Source organism: Centroberyx gerrardi, chromosome 13, assembly GCF_048128805.1.
Source record: "Centroberyx gerrardi isolate f3 chromosome 13, fCenGer3.hap1.cur.20231027, whole genome shotgun sequence".
In the NCBI taxonomy this organism is placed as follows: Eukaryota; Metazoa; Chordata; class Actinopteri; order Beryciformes; family Berycidae; genus Centroberyx; species Centroberyx gerrardi.
The window spans coordinates 15,814,617-15,835,289 of record NC_136009.1 but is presented as its reverse complement, the minus strand read 5'-3'; the positions used below and the strand labels follow the sequence as shown (position 1 = coordinate 15,835,289).

Genomic DNA, 20,673 nt, shown 5'->3' with positions numbered 1-20,673 from the left:
GAAATGTGAGCATGAAAGCCTTTCTACTGTTTTCTCTGTCACCTCTCACTAGAATTCAACGTCTGTGTCTGTCTGTACATCTGCATCTCTGTCTCTGTGCACCTCTTTCTTTCTCCCCCTCTCTCTCTCTGTCTCTCTTCCCATCTCTCCCCTCTCAGCCTTTTCCCTCCTCTCCGCTTCTTCGTTCTCACCTCCCTTTGTTCTCACCCCATTATTCAAGGATCACTTCTGCGCAAACTTGTCTCTCTCACCCTCTTTCTCTCCCTCTCTCTTCCTCTTCCAACACCTCATTCCCCCACTCTTCCTCCTTCTCCCCTTGTTATTTTATTTCAGTATCCTGGCAGTCAGGCAACAACGGACAGTCAAGCTTGTTTCTCTCTCCCTCTCTTTCTCTCCCTCCTCTCCCTCTCCCTCCCTCTTTCTCTCTCCTTTCTCTCCCTGTTCTGTTATTGCAGGGTTCCAGCGAGCAGCAACGACCAGTCAAGCTCATCTCCTGGCCAGAGCAAACAAAACCAAAGCCACATTCCCCGAGTTCAATTTGCTGTTACGTCTCAGCTCTGTGAATTGGGAGTTTTCAAGCTTAAAGTCTGGAGGAGAAGCTGGGTGGCTTCTGGCTGCTAATCTGTTTCTTGCACCGTGTGTGTGTGTGTGCGTGTGCATGTGTGTGTGTGTGTGTGTGTGTGCGTGCGTGTGTGAGGGAATCCTAAGAATTGATTCAACTCCTGTGAAAAACAAAAATCTGCCTGTTTTCTGAAAGCACTTCATTATTCATTTCATAGTATTCACAGTATTCATTCAGTTGGATGGAGCAAAAGTTCCAAAGCTCAACTGAAGTCAATTAGGGAAAAAAATGTCTCTGCCTTTGAAATGTTATATGGCATTCATAACATACAAATTAAAATAATGACATTTGCATGACTCTGTAAGGTTCAAAAGTTAAGTAGAAAGAAATATCTTTTCAATGTGTTACAGGGAGGTTCTTGGGTCAAAATCACAAGCATACTAATCCAATTACAGTTTGTCAGCAATGATTGCAATGGTGAAGAAAATTAGAATGAATTATTTTCCCTTGTCTTCTCTTCTCTTCTCTTCTCTTCTCTTCTCTTCTCTTCTCTTCTCTTCAGTGATGTAATGGTAAATACAATACATACACACAAGGGTAAAGTATAACCTCCAGTCAATGATCATTATAAGGCAAACAACAAACATATACCAGTATAACAAAAATATTTTTTCAAAAAATAATTAATTTATGCTTTTCTCCCTTTTAAAATACTCTACACCACTCTATACCTCGCATAGCCTAACTTAAAAAAAAAAAAGATGGTAAACTTTTTTTTTATTTCCACTGCATCCCTGATTCTATTCTATTCTATTCTATTCTACTCTATTCTATTCTGCTTCGTAACGATAGGAACCATAGTACAGAGGAAGCAGTTTCCCACACGGACGTGTTTCACTGAAAGCACCCAGGTGTCATCATACGATGCTAACTGTTAGCTTCTCTTACGAAGGCTCTGTCAGACTGTTTAGTAAGTAACTGAATAACTACCTCTGCTGTAGATAGGAGTAGGTATTTGCGTTTCATAGTAAGCGTCCTGCTGTTTCTAAACCCCTACCGAAGTAGCGGCACCGTTTGTTGTACTGTGATATTCGTTAGCCGAGTGCTAACAACAGTGACAGCAGCTGCATGCGTCTTGCGGCGCCGTCCTTTCAACTGACAAGCGAGCAGCAGGGACCAGGGAGACACTGACAGGTGAGTTGAGACTTACTTTGTAACCATTCATCATCATTTTACAGCCTTGTTAATGTCATATTGCGGTTGGGAATTTGACTGGACCATACGCCAGCTGACGTTAGCTGTGTCAGGTAAGTGTCAGGCTGTAGTTGTTGGTGGTGACTTGTTATCTTATTAATAAGAAGATATAATAGACTCATGACGTGCTGTGGCACATTTCCTGACTTATATGTTAGTGCTTATCTACATATTATAGAAGAGGTTCCTTTTTGGTCACACTGTGTTCATAACACTTGATGTTACCCCAATCTGTTAGTCTGAAATGTGGGTAATCACTGATACACAATTGCACATATGCCCTTGCACTGGTGTGAATCAGGTAACATCCTTCTTGGTAGCAAGCTGAGTATCCATTCTGTTTCCGTATTAGTATGGAACTCTTGGCAGGTTTGATGGTGAGAGACGGGGTTAACTCTCTCTCTCTCTCTCTCTCTCTCTCTCTCTCTCTGTGTCTCTCTCTCTCTCTCTCTCTCTCTCTCTCTCTCTCTCTCTCTCTCTCTCTCTCTCTCTCTCTCTCTGTGTCCCTCTCTCTCTTTCAGTCCCCACCAGACATCATGGAGCTCCAGGCGGTGTTGATGGCGGCGGGTGGGGGGTCTCGTATGACAGATCTGACCTACAACACCCCCAAAGCGATGCTGCCTGTGGGCAACAAGCCCCTCATGTGGTATCCCCTCAACTTGCTGGAGAGGGTGGGCTTTGAAGGTGACAGCTGTGTTTTCATTATACTACTACTACTACTACCACTACTACTACTGCTACTGCTACTACTACTATAAATGTCTTCAGTATAACACTCAAAAACTAAAAAGGAAACTAGGTCTAGAAACTTAGTGAAACCATAAAAGCCATAACTATAGCCAGTCATAGCTAGGGTCTGTCTCTCTTTTGCCTTCTCACCCCTCCATCTTTTTCTCTTTCTGAGATTGTCAGTTACTTATCATATAATGTGTTTATTACATTATATTACATCAAGTCATTTAGCAGACACTTTTGTCCAAAGCGATTTACAATAAGTACATTTTGTCAGCAGTAGTCAAACGGACTGTATATCACAGTTTGTTGTTTTCCTGTCTGTATCTTAATGTACCCATATTCATAAGGTTTAAATTTAGAGGTATGCTGCCACATAAAAATTTGGATGAAATAAAAAAAAAAAAAAAAGTGCAGTGGGTAATACAATGCCCTGTCTGCCAGGCCTGGATAGTATTTCCTCTTTGCACCGTAACATTGGTTGGATGCAGTGGTGTAATGGTTGTGAGTCTACTGTGAACCCTCCATCCATATGTGTCAATGTCAGGGGTGTTGAGAGTTACTTGAGAACAGTATTCTTGCTTCTTCAACATGTGAGGAAGCCAGAATATCAGTGTATTCTTGTATTCTTACTAGTGTCCCTGAGTATAGGCACACTTTATATTTAAGTTTATGTAGCCTACTTTGAGAACCTGGAACAAAACGGTGTGTGAACTTGCAAACTAGCTAGAGAGCAACCAGGGAAAAGCAAACCAATAATACAGTAGCTCGATGGATGTTAACTGGATGGAGCCATGGATATTTTCCAGCATTTAATGTTACAGTTAATGTTTCCCTCACATGCCTGTACAGGATTGGCACAGATGTATTTTCCAGTTTCATTTGTACTCTGTGAATGGATGTGATTTAAAATGTTGTGAAGTATAATACTTAAGACAAAACATACTTAAGTAAAAGTAAAATTACTGTACAATTATACCAAAGCTTGAATTCCAGTTGCATTTTAATTTGTTACTTCCAGGCATACCTGCAGATAGTGTCCACCAATATTGGTTTGCTCCTTTCACTGCATAAAACGTGTGAGCATTGAGTTTATAAGTGTCCTATTTTTTTTTCCAATAGTAGTTTCACCAGCTTGTCAGCACATCGTCAACCATTGTTGGGTGTGCATTTCCTATCTAGATTTACAGTCCAGTTTTACCTCTTGTGGCGCAACATGCAGTCTGTCCAGAAACTTTGGGCTTGTAAAGGGATTTGATGCAATATGCCTATGCTTGCCAGTAAACAGGGCTGTTCATTATAAAAGCCTGTAGGTCCTCACTAGCCTAAAGAAAAGCTACCTTTCTATACCTTATCATCCTGTGTGGCCAGCGGTTTACTATGTGCAGCCAACTAGCCAAAGCGCTGCAATTAGGTTTTACTAGGCTGACACAGCTATAGTGAACTAAATGCCCGGGAGAAGACATTTTATGCAGACAAGGGCAATTAAACCAGACGGACTCTGCAATCTTTTAGATTCCTAAAGTGGTCTGGCCATTCTGGGAGGGAATGTTAACGCCAACTTTAGAAAAGGTTGAGCAGTCTCTTCTTAGCTTGATTTAAAGTGTAGGATGTATTATAGACAAAATATACATGATCTAGCCAGTGTGTCCATCAAAGCTACAACACAGTCAAGGTCATTTTTGTAATATTACTCATTGTTATAACTCATGGCAAAAGAAAAAAAAAATGTGTTTAGCACTTTGGCTCCATAATTTTTTGACAAGTGCAGATTTGTCTCCCTCCTCTTGGGCATCTTTGCTCTGATAAATGTGTATCTCTGTTTTGGGCACACAGTTATCAACCCTGTGTGAGTTGGAGTGTGAATCTAGGTTCACTTAATAGGTCCTGGTGACCTCTCATTCATTTTATGATCTGGGAGAAAGACAGATTAATAACAGACCTATCATAAGAAAATATATGACTCAAATATAAATGTACATCAAATGTACAATGTTAATCTAAAAATGAGTTTTACATGAAAGTACAGGCTCAGGGGATTCTTGTGGAAAATGTTATGTCCATCATGACAACTTGAGGTCATGTTAGACAATAAAACAGAGCCAGGAAGCACCCAGGGGGGATATAGTGGTATCTGTTGGGGCTACATGATATTATAATAATGGTGGTGGTGATGTTGTTTTTCTGATTGTTCTCCTGTTGTTTAACTAAAATAAAAAATATTCTCTGATACAGAAATATTCTCTGACACACCTTAAGGTAGGGATTATACACAGCAACCAGAGAAAAATGTTTGTTTACATATCACATATGACACTTGCATGGAAAATTGCAGCCTCTTGCAGTTGTCGAAGTTGTTGCAGTTGTCACTCTTGCCATTTCAGTAATTTTTTCAATTAATTGTGCAACCTCGGTATCTAGTGTATATGCTGTCTCATATTTGTTGGCTTGGACCTGTGTTTTCAGAGGTAATTGTAATCACCACTAAGGAGGTGCAGAAGATGATGAGCACAGACCCTAAAATGAAGCTGGAGGTGAAGATGAAGCTGGACGTTGTGTGTATCCAGGAAGACACAGACATGGGCACCGCCGACGCTCTCCGACACATCCAGCAGAAGATCAAGGTATGTTTGTATTTCTGTGTACATGTGCGCTGGCATGTGAATCGCAGACACCCTCGGGCAAACAATGCAGAATATGGTGACAGTCCAGACATACCATACCTAGTTTCTTACCTACCTTCGTTCAGAAAAAGGTTTGCTAGTTTTAGTTCAGTTTTTCCCAAATAAATCTTAAATTTTACATGTCGTATAGTTTCAGATAAAGTTTAGCATTTCAGTCAGTCGCAGTATGGTATGTACTGTGGTTTTGAGATCAGTATATGTAAAGTGCAAAGCAGAGAAAAAAAATGTCAGTGCCTGCTGGTTGTATTCATTCATTCAAAAAAATCAAATCCTCATTTATTTTCCCATTGACAAATCCAAAATAATGTTTTTTCTGGATATTGAAATGGCATTTATGAATTAGCAAGCAGGGAAAGTAGAACTGCCAGTTATTTTAGTTACTAACTGCCATGGCAAAGTAGCACACAGGATGAAGAATTATAATTTCAGCATATGGCAGTGGATTTGAACAGTCTCTTTATTGCCAGTTTATGGAAATAACAACAGTGGTTTATCTTGGAAAATAGAGATATTAAAATCAAACCGAAAGTCAGTCCATTTACATGTGTAGCCCAAACCGAAGCTTTTGTAACAAACGGGACGGTTTTCTTGTGTGTATACTGTTCCACCCCTAGGAAAAAACATTAGAGGGAGATGGAGGAGTGCAAGAATGAGAGAGATTGTGGGGGCGTTGGGTTTAGGTTGGGGGTTCTGTGTACTGCTGGGTGACCACTGATCCGTGCCTTTCCCTCCCCGGATGGCCAAGGCAGCCGAAGTGCCTCATTTCACCTTTTTAAAATACACACAAACATACACAGACACTGACGTTTACACATGCAGACACGGCATCCCAGACCCCCAACCCCCCAATTTCCAGACCCCCACTGTATCCTGCCTGCTGATCCCTCTATCCCATTCTCTCTAAACAGATGAGGTCATGGTTAAGGTCCATAGTCCCTGTGCTGCCAGTTTAACCAGTGCACCATCTAAACCCATCCTGTAGTGAAGCACATCTGTGCAGCACTTGTGTTTGGGTATGTTAGAGTGTATGTTATAGAGTATATGCCATGGTGGGTATGGTAAAGACTGTTGTTGTATTTGACATGGTTCTGCCTGGCCTCCCGTTACTATAAAGACATGCTGGTATAGAGTTTCATATAGTTTAGAACTGTTGAGATGAATTTCTACAGCTGTAACCTCATGAGAATTGTTCTCGTTTATAGTACTGCTTCATTATCAATGACTGCCATAGGTTTGGCCTAGTATTGCTGCGTTAAGTAGAGAAGCAGATAAGACAACATTTAATTGCACATTCTACAGAGTAATTGCTGCTTTCTTTTTGGTCCTCCACAGTTTAATTAACAACAAAAACCCTAAATGTTACTTTACTACTACTACTTCTTTTTACAGCGTACCTCACACACCACATACTGTATATTTGAACACACAAGCGTACTGCAAATGCAAGTCGTCAAGTTCTGTGCGTCAAAATCGGCCTGCTTTTCTTCTGCAAATAAATTCTTTAAAGTCTTAAAATGCCACATTTGTTGTGACAAGTGAGTTTCTTGTTTTTCTGGCACTGAAATGCAGCTCTGTACAGACCCATATTATTCTGTTTGCACACAAGTTCTTTAATAAAAGCATAGTATAACCACACACACACACACACACACACACAGATACACACGCACACACACACACAGGAGGACTAGCTCCAGCATGCTCCCATTGAGAATAATTGAGTTCCTAATCCTTTGAGCAGCCAGCTAGATTAGAGGCATTGAGTTACACACACAGACACTGTAGGGTGATGAGTGAAGAACCCTAACCATGGCCTGCCAAATCCCCGCACAGAAATCACTCAAACTGTCATACTGATGCATGAGTACAGTATAGAGACACACACACACACACACACACACACACACTCACTCATCTCTTTACACAAACACCCTCCCATGAGGGGATTTGGTGTAGCCTATCAAACAAAATACTTACAGGAATCGGTGTACATTCGGGGTGAGCAGAGTGGGTCACTCCACTCGCTTTTTGAAAAGAAAGATTACCGACGGCATATTTTGTTTTGTTCAGTCATCAAACAGTGAAGTCGCACAAAAGCAGATGGATGTGCCTGATTATGAGTTGGGTCTTTTACAGTAAGCCCAACTAGTGAAAGGAGTACTTTACATGCACTTTTTGCTTTGTGCGCCCGAAGCCTCTTTGACATCTTTATTATCATTTAGGCTTAATCTCCTGGCAGAATATGAGTGTTTGCAGTCTAAAAGAACTTATGCTTCAGAGTTGCTGATTAAAATGTTCACCCTTGGTCTGTATGTGTTAGTTGGCTTGTAAGCCACAGGACAAAAGCTGAGGAGAGAGAAGAGAAAGAGAGATGGAACTGTTTTTTTTTTTCATGTTTACAATTCAGCGTTCACATTTTCTACCCCACCACACACACTCTGTGTCTCTCTACCTCTTTTTACTTCCTCTTTCGTCCTTGCTTCATGGTTGTGTGGCGGCGATGCTCCTTCCTCTGACACACAATAGTCTAGACTTAATTTTCTCAAGGAAGTCATGTTAAGCTGTGGCAATGTTTGGGCCTAGTCCATGTCTGTTAAACTGGCCCGTAGCCTTTTAGCCCAGAGTGACATACAGAATGTTCCATGGCCTGTTCTGCAGTCTGCTTATAATATTTGGAGACCGGTTAGTAGACCGAGACCAGTTGGTAGAGCAGCTACACTGGGGAGTGTTTATCTAAGTGACAACAGAACATGGATTGGTGAAAAACTGTAGAAAAAACAAACGTGCATAAAATGTCATGGGAAATAAAATAAATTAAAATAGCCCTTATGAAACTTGACTGATTTGTTTCTTGTCAATAGAAATATGGGCATTTGCATTATTTATTAACTAAGATTTCTTTTTAATTTGCTGATAATTTACTTAATTTTTCAAAGTTCTCTAGACGAGTTGTTGAAGTTGTTTTCTTCATGTTTAAGTGATGACAAGCTTATTTTGCGATGAAATCAATTTTGTGTTATCAACAAAAAGAACAGGAAGCATTGATACGGATGCAGCAGCTGGGTCATTAATATTTCCATTACCCTCCCAAGGCCCTGGAACATAAGCTAGCCTGAATAAAATACTAAGTAGTTCAGTCTAAAAATGTGTATGCTTTTATAAACATAATTTATAACAGACAGGAATAACAAAGTTGCATCCTTGGTAAAAGTTTGAAAACATAGCCTCCATGTAAAAATGAACCTGATTGTGTAAGCAGTAGTTTTGGATTGGTGTCAGCTCCCACTGGAACGTGTGTGTGTGTGTGTGTGTGTGTGTGTGTGTGTGTGTGTGTGTGTGTGGTCCTGACCTGTCCAGCAGAGATCATGGCTGTTGAAAGGCCAAAGTGTCTCTGTCTCTCCAGCTGACTCCACTCTGCTGTCGCCTGAGAAGTGCGCTTGTGTGTGGGATTGTGTGTGTAGGCGCATGTGGTTGCCTGAGTGTGTGGGTGTCTGTGTGTGTGTGTGCGCGTGTGTATATGTGCTCAGTATGTGTCCTATCTCCGAGCGTGTGTGTGAGCTTGCTTGTGTGTGATGGAGAGAACTGGAGAGAAAAGCGGAGGCAGAGAGTTGAAAGGTCTCGGAGTCTCAGTGTCAGTTGATCTCCTGCAGACACCTCCAGCCTCGCTGTGGCAGCTTCCTGTTGCCGGGTCCAGACCAGGTTATGCCGGGAGTTACCTCTAGGTCAACTACTCAACCCTTGACCCCGCAGACAACCGCCCTCCACACACACACACACACACACAGCTCCACCCCCATCCTCAGCCACCAACCTCAACACTGATCATTAAGGATATATCAATTGGAGTAGCGTGGAGTTGTACCAGTTTTTTCCAATCTAACAGAATATAGGTTGTGGGTGCCTAAGGACAATTAGCCTATTAGCCTACTTACCTGTGTAATCACCTCAACCACAATGCTCATTACCTCCGCCAAGGAGGTTATGTTTTCGGTGCCGTTTGTTTGTTTGTTTGTCTGTTAGCAGGATTACGAAAAAACTACTGGCCCGATTTTCATGAAACTTCGTGGAAGGGTGTAGCATGGGCCAAGGAAGAACCCATTAAATTTTGGAGAAAATCCGATCCAACTCACGAACAAGCAATAATAGCACGAACCTTGGCGGAGGTCTGCGCTCTCCGAGTGCCCTTCTAGTTTTCAAAAGTGTTTCAAATCACCTGGTAATTAACCCAGGTCAGCCAAGTGCTGTATGAAGTTGACAAAACAAAAATCAGATTGCCATTATTTTGCTGTTTATATTGCAAATACAGTATGAATTGCACTAGATGTGGACACTGCTTTTTCTCCAAAATTCCATTTTCTGCACATAAAAATGTAAAAGAAGTGTGCTGCTGTGGTGGAATGCTTAGGATTTGTTTAGTTTGTTCAGTTGTTGTGTATCAATGTCGTCAGGCTAGCTTATTAAAGTGATTGCTGTGTTTTCTGAAATGTCCAAGATATAGGTTATGTTTTTATAAATAGCCTAGTTCCTTCCTTCCTTCCTTCCTTCCTTCTTATTTCTAGAGTGCACTAAATATTGTTTATCTAGTATTTTGGAAATGGCTGGAAGAAGTCTCATCCTCCCTTTTCTTCCTCCCACCCTGCATCCCTCAATCCCCTCGATTTTCTCTTCCCTATATTCACTTCCTTCCTTCTTTCTCTCCCGCTCTCTCTCCTTCCTTCTCTCTCTCTCTCTCTCTCTCTCTCGCCATCTCCCTCTCCCTTCCCTTCTTCCCTCCGTCTCTGTCATTGAGGCGGCTGGTGCTAATGGTGGGATTAGCCTGTACGCTGACAGCCCACGTCATTGGACAGCCAGATGGGTACCACACACACACACAGATGCATGTGGGCACACACACACACATACACACACACATAAACACGGAGACACTTAACACATCAATGGCGGCTAGTTAATATGACCGATGTAGGTTTTGCTCTGTCTATTTCTGACGGGAGTGTAAGTGATATCTCAGTGGAATTCACAAGCTGTATTCTCATGCGTGGCTTTAACCTACTTTGGTTTACACATTATTACATAGTTGGGATACTGAAAATAGTTTAAGATGATGAAAACAGTCCATGCAGGGTGAGATGAAAGAAGACTATTCTCTCTGTGTTCCTAAAACTCTTTCATGAAAAATGGAAGGTTTCTTTCAAGAAAGCATGTGTTTTGTCATTTTAGTTGTGGAAATCCAAACCCTGACTTTATTCTCAGGTGAGTGATTGAATCTTTTTTTTTTTTTTTTTTGCGTCGCTATGATGTTACAGCAATGCTGTTGTTGGATTAGCTCATAGGAAGATGCTCAGAGGCAGCCAGGCTGTCTGCTTGCAGTATGGGAGAGAGGAGGACAGGAGGTTAGTTCTGTGATGTCGTGGCCATTTCTGCTGGAAATATGAACCAGACCTGGATACAAATATATTTAGGTATGATACTTTGGAACCACATCTGGATACACATATATTTGGATATTTCCAAGGTTAGAAGTCGGCTTGATTTATCTTGCCTACGTATTTTCTCAGAAATTTGATCACTCACACAGCCTCGAAGACATCACTGATCTGTCACACATCAAGCACTCTAATGGTTTCTAGTGATAGATATAACTTACACTTATTACGTACAACTATATTGCATGTTAATTACCAAAATTCTGAACTTTAAAATAAAAGAAACAAAATCAAACATCTACAGTGAGCTATAATAAAAGGAAGACTTGTGTCCCAACAATCAAATCAACAATGCTACTACAACAAAATGAGGACAATAACAAGCTGAACGTTAAGTGCAAGTTTGTAAAGTTCAGTTGTGTCTCAACAGAGTTTACTGAACGTTTTTCCTCAGGCAGGTTGTTCTAAAGTTTACGGACCCCGATCACAAATGATTGATCGCCTTTTTTACATTAATCTAGACTTTCAAACAGCTTTGTCCGTAGATCTAAAACAACACTTCTGCACAAAGGTGGTTAAAAGCTGCGTCATCACGACAGTTTCATACAACTCCACTGGTGGAACATGCCTGAAAGTCAACAATAGCATTGTTAGTACTACAAAAGGTATGTTTTTTTCTTGTTTTTCATGTGTTCATACATCTTTTGGATGGATCGCCACCTTGGGAACCCGACCTAACCCTGGCAGCGTCCCATACTCTACACAGGACAGCTGCCCGAGCCTAACTGTCCATTCCTGTAGTGGCCTTTGCTATTGCTTGCAGCAGGGAGGCTAGCTACTGTGGAGTCTCATAACACCCTCCAAGCCAGTTATCTGTTGTCCATGTGTGCTCAGACACTGTGTCTTTCTGTCTCTGTGTGTGTTATACGTGTGTGTGTGTGTGTGTGTGTGTGTGTGAGAGAGAGAGTTGGCGTGTGAGAGCCACATGTCCAGCGTGCTGAACCAAGCAGGGTGGTGTCACGGCCCAGCTAGCATTGTCATCCGGCCGAAGCGGGACTTGGGCCTGCGGGAAGGAGGGGGTTGGCATCAGGGGTCCAGGTGATGGGTCCCCTCTAAACCCCCCCCCCTCCCTCTCCTGAGCCCCCTGCTCCTCTCTTCACTCTTTACCATGGCACAGTCACTACTGCACTGTGGCCTTCAATAACCAAATTCAGCCAGGACAATTGGAAGTGAGACACTTCACTGCTCTATACACTCTGTCACACCTTTGCAATTGTAATATTGTAATTGTTAATCCTCTTCGCATTGCACATGAGTTTTGATGATGTCACACGACAGGAGTTCTTCGTCTATTAGTTTGTGTGGACTGCTGCGATATAATGATGGATAGTGATATTAGCATAGATTAGATCATAAGACAACACATACTCTAGCATTTTATAATAAAGTACATTGTTCAACAACAGGGCGCAGCAGAGGAGAAACAGACAAACAGAAACTATAGCAAAACCAAACAGGATTTATTAGCTACCGGCTGCAAGGTTTAAGTCACCTAAACTCAGGCCCTATGTGTGAGTGTGTGTGTGTGTGTGTGTGTGGCCTATATGCAAGCAATGCTAAACTTGGAATCAGAAGAGCACAGTGTTTTCCGAGAACAGTCATGCCTTTACTCTCTCTCTCTCTCTCTCTCTCTCTCTCTCTCTCTCACTTTCTCTGTTTTTCCTGTTAATTCTCCTCTATGAACCCATTTCTGTTGTAATGTTGTTAGGAAAAACACAGTCCAGGCTCTTCACACCCTGAGGACTTTATATGGAGCATCGTCGCCTCATATATTCATCTGTAACTAACATGCGTGCTAAGAAGACTGTCGCAGCTTTCCAGCAATCCGCGTGTTGAAAGCCTAACATGCAGTTTCAAACTATATTTCATGCGTCTTCTGTGTCATTATGGGTGTGTGTGCATGTGTTTTTGTTTATGTGTCTGTGTGGTAATATATCTAGCACTGGTTGGGGAAGGCATATGTCTGTCCAAAGTCATGCCTAGATACTATACTGGAGTACTGCTTCATGTACTTGTAATAGCAAATATTATCATGCTAAAGTTTTAAATGCAGCTCTTCTTCAGTTCTTGGTGTCATTCTACTGTTTCTTAAAGGGCTTTAAGTAGGCTCATCTATGACTTTTATCAACCTGTATTGGCAACCAAGCAATTGCAGCAACATTAACAGGTCTCAGTGATATTATAGATCCAGAATACTGTAATAATAATATTGCCTCTCATTTGCTTTGTTGGCTAGCACTGTCCCATTGTTGAGCAGTTGAAAATGCCAGTAGGTTTGGGGAAGAGATTGGAAGTGTGTTGAAATTCCAATGGGTGCGGACTGAGGGATATAGAGTTTATGAATCCTGAAATCTCAGCACTTGGCAAAGCAATCGTTAAGTCAACAATCCAATCAAACCCCTGTTTAGATGTTACGCTCCTTTGGTGCTATGGGAGAGTAAAAATCTTTTAAGTAAATGAATTGTGCATTGGTTTGGGCTGGTTTGCGTGAAAAATACATTCTCCAGTAATCAGTCTTTTTCCCTCTCTCTCTCTCCTCCCATCCTCCCTCCTCAGACGGACATCCTGGTGGTGAGTTGTGACCTGATAACAGACGCAGCGCTTCACGAGGTCGTTGATCTGTTCAGAGCCCACAATGCAACACTGGCCACGCTGATGAGCAAAGCCCACGAGTTCACTGAGACAGTCCCCGGCCAGAAGGGCAAGAAGAAGACAGGTAACAGAAAAACTTCATGAGATGAGATGAGAAATAAGATGATTGCATAGAATGATATGATATGATATGATATGTTGCTTATTGCCTATATTTTTATGGGGGCAGTGCCCAGGCCAATGGGCAAAAAGGAAACAGGCTTACTTATAAATGGCTATTACAGTGCAATACTGTTATTTATCACTAAATATTGTGTGTTTTTCTCCCAGCTGAGCAGAGAGACTTTGTAGGTGTGGATGAATCAGGGAAGCGGCTGCTGTTCATGGCCAATGAGGCAGACCTGGAGGACGGGCTATCGATCAGGAAGTCCATCATGAGGAAGTAAGTAATATGAAAAGATAATGGAAGGGACAATATTGTAACACACAGTCAAATTCGGGAGTATGATAGACGTAGAGTATGAGTTTCTGATGTCTTTTGTAGATGTTGACTAATTTATCATAGAATTTAGCATTTATAAACAGTAATCTGTGGATGTGAACGCCGATTATGTCTGATTACACTATATATTGTTCAAAATAAATAATAGTACCCTGACGCTTTTTGTGGGAGCTCTCTCTCAATATTTCTATAGAGCCTTTTTGCAGTGGAAATTCAAGATTGGTCTGATTGGTCGCCACCTTACCAGCTCTGATTTAATCCTTCATTCTATATGTTTTGGTAACATGTTCCCTTGCAAGTTTTCATAAAACCACAAATTAAGCTTTTGTTTTGTTTTTTTATGTCAGTAATCACAGAAAACACTCCTGAGGGATTAATTGGATGAGGACTTTGGTATGGAATTAAAATATTCTTTTATGAATTTTGCTACCCAATTTTGCTAGCAAGTCTTGTTAGATTCTAGCTATTCCTGATATGTAATAATAATAATAATACTTAATTGATCCCCAAAATAGGTCTCTGGAGGAGGCTCTGAATGCATTTTTTTGCACTTTTTCTCACAGTATATTAAGTTAATATAGATTGTTACATGCCTATACTTAGCCAACCAGCTAATCAGCAGCTAGACTGAGTTATAGGTTTACATAAGGATTTGTCTCTACTCAGGTCCTCAGCCTTCTTTATTGTCCGCTTGTCTTTGCAAGACCTACTGCTCCAGCTTATAGCTTAGCCCACACAGATGCTGCTGTGGTGGCCCGCTCGTTTCTTTCACCCTTTCCCCCTTTTCTTTCACCTCTTAGGTCCATGTGTGAGATTTGTTTTTAAGCTTTAGTGTGTTGAGGTGGGTGGTTTTGTGTGCAAGCACTCTTGGATTCGGTGCCTCCACATACTTGTAGGTCTAAGCTCTTTTAAACTCTTGTGCGCCGTGGCATCTTTCAGATTTTGTTAGATTGTCTTGGAGCAACAGACTTGCTTTTCTTCTCAGCCACTTGAAAACATGCTGCTCAGTGTTGTCAGATTATAATAGAACTTCATTGTCCCGCCACTGCTAAAGTATTTTCTTCGGCCTCACCTTGGGTATAGTAAAAGCCTTATGAGCGGTTCTCCATGCAGGTTCCTAAGTATTTTGAGCCAAGCATCCATTTTTATAAATGTTTCTTGTGGGATAACTCACTAGAGGAGTGCTAGTGATAGAACAAGCAGTGAGCTGACAACACAACAAACATAAAGACAAGTTAATTGATAATACTGATTCATACCTGGCAAATGTTACATAAAATTTACAAAGGGAACATGCAGTGGAAAGATTAATGTTGCGCACAGTCCTTGGAAAGAAGGTGTTTATGTGCTACAAAGGTTCCAAATTCACGTCACTGGGATTTTGGGGCTCCGGCTTAAAAATACCATTACATGTGAAATTTAAAGCTTAGTTAGATTTGGAATCAAAAAACTATTAATTCTCAAGGTCAGTTCGGGTGTGGACAGGAGTTTTGGGGGCTGGGACGCAGGAACAGCACCATACATTGCCCTGGGGTTTAACATATTGCCAGCTTAACATTTTGAAGTGTGCATGACTGGTGGTGGGCCAGAACGGCCCAGCCATCACTAGGGACACAGAGTCTTGCTGGGTTTGGGATCAGTTGCTCTGAAATGTTCAGGCCGGTGTAGTGAGCGTCGATGTTTCCCATAGGGATGCACCGATCCGATACTTGGTATCGGTATCGGGCCGATATTGGCCTAAAATGCTGGATCGGACATCGGTGGCAGCTAACGTTATAATCCGATCCGATCCAGAGCAATCAGTTCGAGCCCCCGGAGTAGTAAACGGGCGTAGTTGCCTGCCGTAAAACATGCCTGAGTTTGCACGTGACACGACACGAGTGAGTGAAGAAGTTGGAAAAAGAAAGCGAGCGTGCAGGCAATGTGCTGATGTAAACATGTCAGCGGTTGGGAATTATTTTAGCCACAAAGGGATGCTAGATGGCTATGGTATTACTAGATGGCTATGCCATTACTAGCGTCCCAAAGATCTTTATCCAACTCACTTTACCAAGAACTTCATCTGGCGACGCCTTCCAAACGCCTGCTCCTTAGCTCAAACTTACATCGAGTGTCCTTGGGCTTAGTACCATGTACACGCCACCATAAAGGTTTCAATTAAATCTTCCGTTTTCACAAAACGAAGCTTTTTGGAGATAGGGGCTAAAGCTAATGCTACCGCGCTGATGACGCTGACGCGACCTGTGCGTGCGTCAGCGTCAGTGACTGTCAACACTGTCAGTGAACGGAGGAACAGGCTGACAGCAGAGAGAGGTGAGATGCTTCTGTTTCTGAAGAAAAACCTGCCTCTTGTCCTTAAGTGATTAAAACTAGACTAGACTTGGCACACACTGGATGTTATGCCCAGAAAAAGCCTATGTGTAGCAGTATTTTTTCTGTCAGTTATTCACACTAAAGAAGAGGAAAAAAAATATAAGCAAAGGCTGTATGGTTGTTTCAATATTGTTTTGTAGCAGTATGCACTGGTCAGTTTATTGCTCTTTTGCACTTTTGTGAGTTTTTTTGCACTGTATCCCTATATTGCAGCAATCTTTTATATATCCTAGGAACTGTCATTCCTATTGTGGTCAGTTCTTTTGCCCTGCTGCTTTTCTTTTTTTTAACAATAAAATTATTGTTCCCATGTTATTTACATGTTGTATGCAGCTGTGTAATTACAAAGGAAAAAAGCGGTCAATATCGGATCGGTACTCGGTATCGGTTGATACTCAAAATTCTGGTATCGTTATCGGATCGGCAGTAAAAAAACGATATCGGTGCATCCCTAGTTTCCCATCTCCTGGGTGATTATTCCTGGAAAATTCTAAAATCTAGTCCCTGACTGTGTCGAAATCAGGTACAGATCTAGGAAGATTCAATGTGTGTGTACTTTATTAATTAGGTTGTAGGGTCACCAAGTCAGTATCTTATACATACACTACCAAGTCTTGGGTTCTGCCATGTTGAGGGTGCAGTATATTGTTGGTTGTAGGGTCTAAACCCACTGTTTGGGGTTCAAATAACAGTAAATATGTTCTGTACATACAGGTTAGGTTTAGGAGACCAGATGTTTTGGGCTCTAATCAGAGTAGGTGTGTTTTAGGTTGTAGGTTCCATGACTACCTGTATGGGAGAGCGGGTGTGTAGGAGTTTTGTTACAGCAAGCGTACTCTAGGTAGGTTTTAGTTTCTAAGTCCTGAACCGAGTGTATGTGTGAGAGCGGGTGTTTTGGGAGCTCGTAAATACTTCATGGAGCCAGAGCCACTGTAAATTCTGGCCAATAAGAGAGGGGCCAGAGCAGCTGCTAGCATGCTTCCCTGCACAGGGAAATCATCAGCCCCCCCCCCCACACACACACACACACACACACACACACTCTCACACACGGTCAACACACAGAAACGCTAATATGAACACACGCACACGCATAACACGCTAACACGAAGGGGACATTGATGGAGAAAAAACACATACACCCACTCACACATTGTCACAGTGTTATGGAAACATATTGAGCTTACAGCTAAACATTTATGGCTTACAGTGAAAGACTTATAGCCTGTAGGTTACCTCTGATCATTTATACACACACATGCTAGACAAGCACATGAAACAGACGCAGAAAATCTCTCAACAAATTCATCGCTCAAGGTAATAACAGCCTAAATACCAGAATTGGGTATTTCGGGAAACTCTTAGTATCAATTAGCCGCCAGTAGACTGTGTACAAGACCTTGAAAAATCGGTAGGATCCAGTTGAAGGTCCACTGTATCACAGCAATACACACACACACACACTCATACGTTACAGGTTCCTTCCTTGGTGAGCTGTGCCTGGATTTAAATGTACACATTGTCTTTAAAGAGTTAGTGTGTAGACTAAGAAGTGTGTCCGGTCTTGTGACGCCCCCCAAAGGTTTTTGCTCTTAGACTGGAATCCTTTGGTTCAGTGGTTTCAACCTTTTGTAGCTTGTGACCTCTAAAACTGAATGGATGCCTACACAGAATGCCCACTCCACTTTAGAAAAAAAAAAAGCCTCTGTTTTAGCCCATTGTCCCGCATCCAGCCATTCATTCAGCCATCTCTCCCTTGTTTCATCCATCCATCCTTTAGCCCTGTGTAATTTTTTCCCCATTCCCTCCCTACGGGTTTCCACATGGCTGAGGTGTGTACGCTCAAAACATTCTGCATATGTGATGTGTTTGACCTGGGAATCGATTAAACGGTGTGAAAGCCTCTGGGACACGGGGATGGGGTCGACTAAATGTTAAAAGGTGCAATCAGAAGTATAATTGTTGGGACGATGAGATACAAATTTGGATTTTTGTGTAAACTCATGAAATGTATGTTTTGGAGGAAAAGAAGAATGTAAGTCCAAAGTCCTGACATTAAAGTTCATGTTAGCACAGTGTCATTAGTTGCAGTTAGTCACCCAGTGTATGCAGTATAAAATCACAAATTTACACTACTCTCCCCATACTTTTGCCGTTAGTCGCTTCAGTGATCAAAACAGTAATTTCTTGTCTGTATGTGACAAATGTTTGATGTTCAAATCATAATAAACACGATGGCCAAGCAGGGCAACTTAGACAGCTCAGTTCAGGTTTTTGAGAAGCATATCTGATTTGTCGTGATCTTTTGAGACAAATAATTTGTTTGCATCTATTAGCAATGATAGCAAAACACAATGGGGCTAAAACCCAATTAATATAAATATCACTTGCTGTGTTTTTTTTGGTGATATCAATGCAGGAACATATTGACAAATAAAATAATAACAATTAAAATTCAGCAGTTTCACAGCATAGTTTATTATATAGAAGTACTATATGGCACTCCCACTTGCATTCAACTTCTAATATCACAATAACCAAAATACTTGATACCTGAACTCTCACTTTAACCAGAAATAGGCTTAGATCTAAAAAGGGTCATTATGAGTGGTCCTATATGTATTTAAGTGAAGGTATGTTGGCCAGTATTGTTCATGTGTCTGGTGGTCTCCCTCTGTGTCCAATTAAAACTCACTGCTGCTCAGACATTCCTGCCCTGGAAATAGCCCCGGTGTATTGTTGGAGAGCCAGGTGGGAGTTTTGTTTTTTCCCTATAGGAAACTAATGCAACGCTCATTGACCAGCCATCATGGCTGGTGGGGGAAAAAGTCGGCAGCCATTATTGTGTGTTTGTTTGTTTGTTCATATATTCATTCATTCATGCATCCAATTTATTTATCTCTTTGGATGTTTGTTTATTCGGTTTGGCTGCCAAAATTTAAATGTTGGCAAACATGACGGCCTGGTTGCCATTGCCTCCAAGTCTTTTCTCTTAGCCTGTCTTCGACATGTTTGATATTTTGACACACACACACTGTAGGAAGTATCTATGATCTCACGGAGTATGCATGCAGTTTGTTGTGTTGTTAAAGAGTCCAAGTGTCAGAGAAGCCCCACTGTCCCTGCAGGACCAAATGCGCCTTACCAGGGCCAGTTTATAACACAGGTTCACAATGTACTGTGGGACTCAATAGCCCAGTTAAGAAAGCATCTGTTAGAATAGGACGGTGTTAAGGGATTCACGGACATTTTATTTTGGAGGCAATAGTTGAATGTCCTAAATAACATGTAAGCTCTTCAGCCCTGCTGGCTCTGTAGTGGAAACCTGACTAATGAGGGCATTAACAGTCATTCTGTTGTGTCTGAGTCATCGTCCGCTGTGAGGTTTTAGTTGTAATTAAATGAGACATGATGCTGTGTGTGTGTATGTCTGTGAGAGAGTGAGAGGGAGATGTGACTCCTCTCTCCCACTGTGGACTTTAGTGGTAGTTTAGTAGTAAGTCATTAATCCACGGGTTGAGTCATCCCTAGCCTGCAGAGGTACTAAATTCCTGCTCCCCTCGACACCGAGCTCTACAGCACTCACAGCAACCAGAAATCACATGATGCTGCTGTTTGGGAAAGGCAACATGTTTTCCCTTGTTTAGGAAATGCAAGAAGTTTGTTGTGGTTGGATACTGCAAAGTGAAAGCTCATAAACTGGCATGTGTCCGGCGGTGCCCGCTATCGATTCTGAAAAGCCATTGTTTTAGTTAATTGAATAGTCAGTGCAGAAACTTTTTCAGCACGTGACGCTTGAGGATAAAAAAAAAAACAAGGTTAGACAGCATTTTAAAGTCCATCTATTCTCAGTCAGTAGTGAAAAGTTGAAAGTGAAAAGTTCCTATAATTATTTGTTTAATAATACAACTGGTAATGTGAAAGCAAAGTATGTGATCGTGTGATCGGAATTTGTCCAGCATTAAAATAATGTTTCAGTGAAATGAAACTTTGAGCTTGATTGATTGAATTAACGTTTTGACTTCTTCCAAACTGGCTGTGACACTGTGACAAATATAGAATCAAGTCAAATTTTCCAAAAACTGCATTTTATACTTTTGGTTTGTTTCTTTTGTTTTTTAGCTGTAGGCAGCGGGGAATCCTTACGGCGATCTTTGAAGTGGTATTTTTGTTTTGCATTTTCCCATTTTTGCACCACATTTGCATCGCATTTGAGGGAAACTGCTTGAAGCCTTGCACATTTCTGGAGATGCTGACAGGTTGCGTGCTACTGTCGTAGTCTTGTATCTAAACAAGTAGTTGGCTCATTTCTAGATGGCTCTGGTTAATGTAATGTAATGGGCAAAACTAGTAGTTAATACTGAAACTGGTCCAGATGAGGCTCCTCTCTACTGTACCGTGTGTTTTTGTTATGGAAGAAAAGCCTGAAGTCCTGCACATCCCTTCTGCCTGTCTATTATTGTACTACTACAGACTTTAAAGGGCACC

The 20,673-nt window shown here is 41.5% G+C and overlaps 1 protein-coding gene across 1 annotated transcript in view; it reads left to right on the top strand.

Annotated features, from left to right (window-relative positions):
- Nucleotides 1-1,465: 1,465 nt before the first annotated feature.
- The window catches only part of eif2b3 (eukaryotic translation initiation factor 2B, subunit 3 gamma), a 33,806-nt gene continuing 14,598 nt past the window's right edge, over nucleotides 1,466-20,673 (top strand). The window contains exons 1-5 of the mRNA XM_071925137.2: nucleotides 1,466-1,756; nucleotides 2,338-2,500; nucleotides 5,015-5,172; nucleotides 13,275-13,434; nucleotides 13,641-13,752. Of these exons, the coding sequence (XP_071781238.1) occupies nucleotides 2,353-2,500; nucleotides 5,015-5,172; nucleotides 13,275-13,434; nucleotides 13,641-13,752 (578 nt within the window). The 5' untranslated portion in view covers nucleotides 1,466-1,756; nucleotides 2,338-2,352. The remainder of the gene's footprint in view (nucleotides 1,757-2,337; nucleotides 2,501-5,014; nucleotides 5,173-13,274; nucleotides 13,435-13,640; nucleotides 13,753-20,673) is intronic.